Source organism: Dioscorea cayenensis, chromosome 15 (assembly GCF_009730915.1).
Source record: "Dioscorea cayenensis subsp. rotundata cultivar TDr96_F1 chromosome 15, TDr96_F1_v2_PseudoChromosome.rev07_lg8_w22 25.fasta, whole genome shotgun sequence".
NCBI classification, from domain to species: domain Eukaryota; kingdom Viridiplantae; phylum Streptophyta; class Magnoliopsida; order Dioscoreales; family Dioscoreaceae; genus Dioscorea; species Dioscorea cayenensis.
This window is the reverse complement of record NC_052485.1, coordinates 9909385-9919155: the sequence shown is the minus strand read 5'-3', so window position 1 is coordinate 9919155 and position 9771 is coordinate 9909385. Positions and strand designations below refer to the sequence as shown.

The 9771-nt window shown below is 33.0% G+C and overlaps 1 protein-coding gene across 1 annotated transcript in view; it reads right to left on the bottom strand.

The window, feature by feature from the left end:
* Positions 1–8436, bottom strand: part of LOC120277684 (TNF receptor-associated factor homolog 1a-like) — a 17679-nt gene extending 9243 nt beyond the window's left edge. Inside the window, exons 1-10 of the mRNA XM_039284537.1 lie at positions 8302–8436; positions 7500–7773; positions 5262–5373; positions 4308–4396; positions 4147–4215; positions 3904–4033; positions 3291–3449; positions 2743–3106; positions 1721–1833; positions 7–49 (exon numbers count right to left, since the gene is read on the bottom strand). Of these exons, the coding sequence (XP_039140471.1) occupies positions 7–49; positions 1721–1833; positions 2743–3106; positions 3291–3449; positions 3904–4033; positions 4147–4215; positions 4308–4396; positions 5262–5373; positions 7500–7677 (1257 nt within the window). The 5' untranslated portion in view covers positions 7678–7773; positions 8302–8436. The remainder of the gene's footprint in view (positions 1–6; positions 50–1720; positions 1834–2742; positions 3107–3290; positions 3450–3903; positions 4034–4146; positions 4216–4307; positions 4397–5261; positions 5374–7499; positions 7774–8301) is intronic.
* Positions 8437–9771: the final 1335 nt, after the last annotated feature.

Genomic DNA, 9771 nt, shown 5'->3' with positions numbered 1-9771 from the left:
GTCTTTTTTTAGAGCAACAGCCTCTTGATAGGCAACTTCAATCCTACTGCTGAAAAAAAGGAAGAAAAAATTGTGAAACAATGATATAGAAAAGGTGAAGCAATTAACAAACATGTAGACTGAAGAAAAAAGAAGAAACTTGTAAAACTATATTATTGAAGAGGGGAAAGCAAGTAACAAATATGTAGATATTAGAACATAAAAAAGCTGCAGAAGAAGTTCTCTGTTTAGAGATTGACAATTAACAGATTGAGAATTGGAAGATTATTCCGTTAAATGCAAGCCATGGAAATAATTAATATGCAGATACTGGGAAGAACATTTGTTCAATAAAGCAACTTGAGCAAAGATACTCAGAAAGATTACAGGCTACATATTTGAAAGGTATGTAGTAATCATGGAACACCATATGTATCTGGGCAAACTTCCTCTAAAATTTGAACAGCACTATTCAACAGTGTACCACAGCTTTTCTACCCCACAGCACACACACACACACCAAAAATAGAATAAATCAAATCAAAAATAAAATCAACAGCCAAAAAGGAAGCCACATAAGATCATACTAGCAAATAATTCTAGTATGGCATAATAGTAATACCATTGCATATTATCCAATAAATATCAAACCAAAGTTAGATTATCTAGGAGAACAGGTCTCCCAACAAAAAGAGAAAAAAGAAGAAAGAGAGACAGCTAAACTCTGTATTTCAGGGATTAATGAGTTCTCTGAAAGATTAGAACTTATATTTTGAGAATCCAATTAACAGGCATCAATTTTATATGTTTGGATCATGGCAACAATTATCATTGGAGACCTGAGCTACTAGAAACTCTGTTTACCAAAAGTTGTGATGGATTCAGCAAATGACAAATGCACTGAAATCAACGAGAATGGCTGCCAATTGATCTTGATTGTAAAACTAAATATGGCAGGTGCTGAGGAACTAAAAATTGATTGCAAACACATTCCTGCTGGGGACCACACATTGATTTCGGCATTCCCTTAACCAAGGTAGTCAAATCGAGATTCGAATCATGAATCGAAATTTTAAATTTATGAATCGAGAATCGTGAATCGAATCGTAAGATTTCAAAATCATACATATATATAATATAAACATATATAACATGATTATATCAAAAAAAAATTCTAAGTTATACATTAAACAAAAAATAGTTTGGAGGACATTTTCTTAGTTTGAGATATTTTTTAAGCTTGGAAGACATTTTCAAGTATTAAGCAAACCTATATATTAAAAAAAAAAATTAGTTATTTAAAAAATGATTTAAAAATTAATAAAATAATCATAGAATAATTAAATTATGTTAAACATTAGTTTTTTAATTAAAAAGATTTCTTTCCGTAACAAGATTTTTAAGATAACAAATTAATTTGATATTAAAATTTTAAAATAAAACATTATCTTTTAATTAATCTTTGAATTTGTTTTTCGATAACAAATTTAAAGATTAATTAAATAAGGGCTGATTTGTCTTTTTTTTATTTTAATTCAAAACTCGTATTAATTAGGAATCGTTGATCTTCGCGATTCATATCGATTCGACCGATTCAAACGATTCATTCATGATTCTAGATCAATTTCGATTCTTTTATAAGATTCGAACCATTACGGATGAAAAAGTATGATCCGTAGAATTGTACTATTCTACCTACACTGCCTTTAACAAAACTAAACATTGAAAGCAAGTTACATACCTGAAAATATGAGTGAGAACATAAATCTCTACAGTCCTTCGACCAAGCTCTGTAAGGCGCCTCTTATCCCTCTCAATAGTATATTTATTGAAGTCATCCAAAGAATTTGGATCCTGAATATTTAAATGATAGCTCTCACAAATAAGTAATGCACTCATTTTATTATCCATAAATAACTGGATAAAGTCACAAATGGCATGAAACTTCATGAGCCCATGGGAAAACGCAGAAGGCAAGCCATATAAAAGAAAACAGAAACTCTACAATGTTTTAACAAAGATCATGCAAGAAAGCAATCCAAGTTTACATATGTTGTTCAGAACAGAGTACACAGATACGGAATTTAGGATGTATTCGCTCCCAGTACCAATTCCACACGTTTGTGTTACACATCGCCTTAACCTTTTTTACTTAACATCTCATTACTTTTGTTTCTCACAATAACAAGAGCATTGTGTAAACCACATATCAGTGTCTTTTAATTTGCATCAGAAATGCCCAACATAAAAAGATTACTGTAATATGGTGGTTGGATCCACAAAAGATACAAACAGCATCTAAAATCACCAAGAATTTAAATCAAGCACGTGCTTAAAATATCCTATAGTAAGTATGACATGCAGCTCAACAAAGGTATGAGAACATGACTCACTTCTCAGTATAAGTTTGATGGCCATATTAGCTACTTTTCCTTGCATAATTCCAGAATGACAGTTGACATTAGAAGGAACACTTTCTAAATAGTCTACACAATAGAGCTATAACACATAATGTGGAAAGACTAAACTAAACAATGTCTTGATAATAGCAACAGGACAGAGTAAGAGACATAAGTTAGTTACTTAGTTCTCGAACATACATGGATATCTCTAAAACTTCAAAAATCTCAAGCATAGCAAGCAAATCAGTAAGACTTCAAATTAGAACACATGAGAAAAACAATCAAACAGCTTAACAAGAACAAAAAAGTCTGAGAAAGCAGGAAAATCAATAATCAAATCATGCAATATTATTTTCCCTACCTTTGTACGGTTTTGTGAACCCTTGTCATCCTTAGGAGGCAATGGCAGATGAGGCAAAGGCTCTGATGCTACTCGGTCAAGTAATTTCAAGACATCATCAGCCAAAACAAACATATCTTTCTCCACAAAGACCATAGGAGCTGGAAACTCTTCCATTTCCACTGGCTCTGACTTTCCTTTCTTGTTCTTGCTCTGACATTCAAGAGCCTTTAAACCACTATATAGTGAATCCATTACTAAAGTCGAGGTTACTTCTTTCTCGATGAAAAATTGCTTTACAACAACTTTCAAAATTGCTTCAGTTTTATCCCTTGACATGCGACGCCTGGCATTTTGATCAATTCCTACCCAGAAGGCATGAAAACTGCGTCCACAAAAATATCACAGGTTATCAACAAGATTAAAGGAAACGCTGAATTAATTATGAAACAGAGACCATCAAAACACATGACTATGACAAAAGTGAGATTTACTCAATTAGTATTTGTAGCGCCTGTAATAACATCCCAAAAAAAAAACAAAAAAAATTGAAGAAACTTAGCTCTTACCTTGACCATCTTGAGCCATCCTCAATTAACTTGCAAATCTTGTTTCTTCTTTCTTCAACAAACCGCCGACAGATTTGTTCCACATTTGACAAGTATACCCTTACAAGTTCTCTCCTGTACTGGCAGTCAAGGCAACGAAATGGACGGTGTGCTTTCTCCCTCAAATAACAAATACAGAACCACATGAAGTAATAAGTATCAAGCTTCAAAATCATAAAATAGCAAAAGTAAAATATGGAAAAATAGTTTAATTGCCAAAAAGGTAAGTAGATGCTAAATGTTATACAGAATTTTGAACAAAAATGGCTGTACTGAACTACTCAAAAGTCAAAATGGCCATATTGGTTCTCAGGAGGTCAATATCCCAGATAAAATAAGTTTCTAATAATACAATATAGAGAATAAACAACCATGAAGTTTAAGAATCAAATTGTAAAGCAGAAACTTGTCAGGGATAAGTCATGTTCGGAAAATAAATGCAATGAAGGTAATGAAAAAATTGTTATTGGTAAACATCTAAAGAAGCCAGCAGCTTGAACATGAGCAGCAAGTTTCATTGATGATTATGATGGTATAAACAAACAGTGCATTTGAGATGGTGAATTGGAGATACCTAATAACTTGAACTTGAGCTTTGATCATTAGAGTATCGTTAACAATGAAGCCATCTGACACCTTTGACAATTCCATGAACTTTTTCCATCCCCAATCATGCTCTTTTTTCCAAAACCGATGCAAGGTATCTGTTTGCATGATTGCATCCAATAAAGACTTAGTTTCTATGTTTTTTACAACAAAAGAAATATTGGAGTCACAGTATGAGCAAGCAGCAGGTCACCTATTGAATTTAACTTACCAGAGTACTTAGATTTCTTTGGTTCTCGATTCACCACAGCTATTGTAAACTGTGCAAAATGACTCCAGCCTGATAAAAGTTGAAAAGAGAGAATATTATGCCCGCCATATTAAATTCAGATCTCAAAAGTATGATACCAAGTAGACAAGAACAACACAAACCTGGAAGAAGTTTGTCATGATTAGCAACACAAAGAAACAAAGAGAGATGGTTGCAGACATCACAACCCTGTGGATAAATTAAGATATACCTGAAATCCATTTCAGCAAGATCAACACATGGTAAGGCAGACAATAAGTAATGAGTTGGTCTAGTTCAAATCCCTGCAAGGGGAAGTATGTCTACTAATATGGTATACTTGCAAACAAATAACAAACTAGAAGCTTTACAATGAAATATCAAGAATTAAAACTGAAACTTAGTGTAACCAAGAATATAAACAAATTTAATAAGTTATTTTTCAGTTAATAAGTAAAAAATATACTGAAAGGCAGAGAAAAGTACCCTTAAACATGTAAAAACCCAGCTTTATGTTTTACATGAACCATTCTAAACTTTTGTAAAGGTATTCCACCCGAAGAAGCAATGAATAGATAAATAAGATCCAGTCACATATATCATTATATATGCAGCAGATTTGGTACCCTTCTAACTGAAGTACTCAATTCAGCTGCTTCCTCTTCTATTTCCCACGATATCTATGACATGCTATTTGCACAATTAGTTATACGCACAGGGGGACAAAATAAATAAAGCCTTCTATATTTCTTCTACTGTTTTGCATAATCCTAGAAGAGAAAACTTGTTGAATCATACCAATATTAGTGACAACATAAGTAATGAGCCCACAAACAATAAAGAGCTTCAATCATGAACGTTGTGGTAGCTAATGATAATTGTCCTCAAAAAACAACTGAACTCAAGGATTGGACAAGAAAAACAACAAAGAGAAGCCAGTAGATAGTCAATTCTAACTAGAATGTGAAAAAAAGAAAGCAAATGCAGAGTCCAACGTATGGCTCCTCAAAACAAAAGGTAAACAACTGCAGCTATCCTGGATATAACAAATATTAAAAATTCACTACTGGTAAAAGCTAAATGCTTTAGTGTTATACCATTTGTAGCCACCAACTTCAAATGCATTACTACGCAGTTCCCTCTTGTTGATTGTAGAAAAATTTTCAATTTTCCAAGTAAACTTCCCATAAAGATCAGAAGGCTTGGGGCCTGCAATAAAAATGAGAACGTGTGCGAATTATTTCTGTAGCATAAAGATATAATAGATGTAACTGTCAGATAATATAGAAATGTAAGCTCTTGGATATAAATAGCTAGTAGTACTACCATTGGAAATTACAATTAAATTCTCAATATAAAACCATCAGTTCAGTATTTGCATTTGACACTACAACATTGAGAAAGAAAAATCAAGTTGCAACAGACACTAACATGAACTCAAATCGCAAAAGCAATAATGTCTTTGTAATATATACAGCATAAACCAAATGAAATGCTTTAGTAATAAAATTAAGTTGTCCAGATCCAAAACAGTAAGCCAAAAAACTTTGCATAGGGAAAAGCAAATTCTTATGTGTTGTTCGAAAATGAAAGACTCAGTTTCACAAGAACATGTCACAAAACAATTATTATTGCTTACAAAACAAATAACATGTTTAAAGCCCTAAGAAGAACATTTGCACTGAGTTCTAAGCTCAACAAATGCACCACTAGAATATTCAAAGGTTATAAGGCATTCTGTACATCAGATTACTACGCCATACAAAAAATATTGATATGATATGACGCAAGCTTTTCCAAGCAATGCAATAAGAAATGTAGAATAATGATTTTAAAATCCAATGCTTACAATAAGCAAAAGTAACTGACAACAGTTTTATTTAATTAGCATAACATCAAATAAAGCGACTACAATTTAAAGTTTTGATTTATTTTCATTTATTAAGTAGGCTATAAAAGATCGTACCATGTGCAAACCACATTGACTCAAAAGATACTTCCTCTACCTAAATGTCCTGCTCACAACCATGAATCTTCAGGTAACCATGTTGTCTAAGTCCTTTATTGAACTCCATACAATGTCATCTTAGTTCTCTTACTCCTAGAATCAAACCTTCCACATGAATATACTGTTACAATAATAAAATTACTAGTTACCCGGGTATTAAATGACAACCACTTCCATAGCATTTAAATGATCTCATTTCAGGACGCTCAAGTATCATCTTTTGTATGAAATGCAATCAGCGGCGCATGTTTTGTCCTCTGTGTTAGCATGTAATATGCTGCCCTATCCACAAAGAAGACGGCGAGTTTGCCTTCAGATGGGAAAAAGTTCTCACCTCAAACTAGACATCCTGTCCCAAACTCGCAGGCCAATGAATATCTAGGCATTAAAATATACCTTGCCATTTAAAGTGAACAGCGCAATAACTACATTTCATTTTTTCCAACTCTTAATAGGAAAGTGAGGTAATAGACTATGCACCAAAATAGTCTTGATACAACCCCTATGGAATTCCTCGTTGCTTCAGAAGATAGAAAATTGGCCAACTAATAATATTGTGCAATTACTAAATACCAGGCTGGTAGCTCTATAAAACTATTAAACATTGAAACAGCCTGATCTGCACCTATGGAGAACTTGAGCATCGGTTAAATGTGTACTAATTCAATAAGCTTCCGCTCACTGGAACTCGAGAGAGTGGTAGATTCTACGCTAAAATAGTTTTGATGCAACGCATGAAATTCTTAACTGCTTCAGAAAATACAATCTCGGTGAACAAATAATACCCTGCAATTACAAATGCAAAGGTGATAACTTCAAAAAACTATGTAACATTTACAGACCAGATTTGCATTCATGGAACAATCAACCATTAGTTAATGCTATGCAGTTAGCGTTAAGCCTATGGCTCTAGGCTATCCTCAAACTTTCAATAGGTTTCCACTCAAAGAAGAAATGACACAATCGCTACAAGAAAAACAAGTTAAAGAATGAACCAATGATTTCCTCAAGAGGACAAAAGGTCAAAACCACTGTTGCCTTGTTGGAATATTTACCAAAAACAAAAAATTTCCTTCAGGTTGCTTGATCAGCTCAAAGAAGATCTCTCTTCACAAAAGAAGACACCGCAAGTGTATACACGTGGCTCTATGCAAGGGAAACTCAAGCAAAACACTATGCCTGTATGTAGTCCGTTGCTTGTCAAACTAGGAACAAGAATGTGTTTTTCTCTATAACATGTCACACATTTGCGAACAGATAGAACAATCAAAAGAACAAGTTGACGAAGATAGCTAATAAGGTGATGCTCAACAAAAGCACTACGCACCACAGTCATCTTCATCATCATCAGTGTCCCAGAAAGGTGGTGAAGTGGAAGGTGTCCCATTCTCAACCTGCTCAGAAGATCGCCATTCTGCAAGAGAATCCCCGGATTGGCTTGACATCGCATCTGACAATGTATACCTACCCTCCGTCCCATAATCCTCTGTAATAGTACCGGCCATTAGCCCTCTCTTATGGCAATCAGTAAGCACAGCACACCACCCCTTCTCTCCCTTCTTCTTCTTCTTCTTCTTCTTCTTCTTCTACTTCTTCTTCTTCTTCCAACAAGAAAAAAAAAATGCATAAAAACAAGAGGAAAATGTCATACAAATAACACAGCAAACAATATCAAAACCCTAATTCAACTGAAAACATCACAAAAACACAAACCCTAAACTAGTAGCAAAACCCACCCTTTGATCCCCATTCCCCAACCTCACTCACAAAACTCTCCAATCTAAAACTCCAGACGCCAAACCCCTAACAAATCCTTTTCCGATAAAAGTAAAAACAAGAAACAAAATCCAAACATCAAAAAATAAGTAAATAATAAAAAAACACTAACAGACCTCAAGCCCACAACCGCAGACCCTCACCGACAAAAAAACCCCCAAAAAATCGAATTTTTAATCCATCCCAATACGCGAGAATCATCAAAAGCACAGAGAATCAAAGAATCAGTGCATAAAAAAGCACCAAATAAACAAACTAAAAAAAGGGGCTTGAAGGCAATCCTTCGAATGGGGAATCGAAATCGAAAACGGTGCTAATCGGAAGAGAGGGATCTGTGTGACCAACAGGACTACCTTGGAGCGCGAGAATCGAAGCAGATGGTCGCCGAGAAGAAAACCCAAGAGAGAGAGAGAGAGAGAGAATGGAAAGGAAATGGAGAAAGGGGGAAAACAAGGTCGGGGGCGGAGTAGATTGGGGTGAGGAAGGGCGACAAAAAATAATAAAGAAACGGACAGCTTAGATGATCATTTTTTTTTTGCAAAGAAACCCAAAACAAGTCCTAAATCTTTTTTTTTCATGTAACACCCTCAACTTGTGAATATTTAAGTTTTTTTTTATCTAAAAAGTTGGGTGGAATAGATTTTATTTTTAATATGGTATTTTTTTATTTTTAACATATATATATATATATATTTTAGATTTGATGACGAAGAATGAAAACTAGGATTTTTTTTTTTAATGGTAACTGTATGGTTAAAGAATGATCATGGAAATTGTATTAGTATTTTTTTTTTCTTTTAATAAGTGATTTATTTATGGAAACATTGTTTTTTATATTTACATGAGCTACGGGGACATGAAATACATGCTTTACGGTTTAGTGATTGTTTGTAAAATTTTAAAGATAGCTATGATCTTAGAAATTGATATAAATAGAAATAGTAATAACTATGAGGCTTCAGTAAAATAGAAGGTGAATGAAGATAATCGATAATGAATGAGAGGGATGTATTCTTATCAAATTTAAATTAGTGCAATTTACAAAATTGGTTTTTGAACATGCTTACTTTTTTCAATGAACGAATGATGATTAGGTTACTTTGGTTGTATTATATTATGCAATAATAATTTTTTTTCATATTTATACTAGTGAAAGAATGATTGAGAAAATTGTAAATCCTAGGGTAGATTAGTACTTATTGATGAGAGGAATATAGTTTGGGATTTGTTTTTATCCTTGAAAATGACAAATTTTAGATATTTATCTTGTTTCTAGGTGCACAAAATGGATTAATTGTTATGTATGTTTCTTCTTTTTTTTATATATTAGCTACACCAAAAGTTTTTTAAAAGAAATTCTTATCTTAGTTTTAAGTATCAAACAAATATAAAATAGAAATTTATATGAATAAAATGTAGCAATAGTCACGAGGCGTAACAACAAAAGAGTGAATGGAGATAGTCAATTGTAAAAAATAGGAGTCAGTTCTTAGTGAACTTGGAGTTAATGAAATTTAACTTAGAAAGAATTTTTTTCATTTGACATTTCTATTGTGAGTAGTGTTGGACTTCATTATACAATATTATGATTTTTCTAATGTTCATTATTGTAAAAAAATATATTTATTTATATTTATTAGTAATAATAAAGTTTGGGCAATTTTTAAAAAATTATAGATAAAATTTAAAATTATGAAATAAGTTTATTTAAAAATAATTAGCATGGGTAAACCAAGTGTTTAGTTGGTCATTACTATTTATAAAAAAGTTATAAACTGGGGTTAGTCTAAATGTAGGGATGGCAATGGGGCGGGACAGGGGTG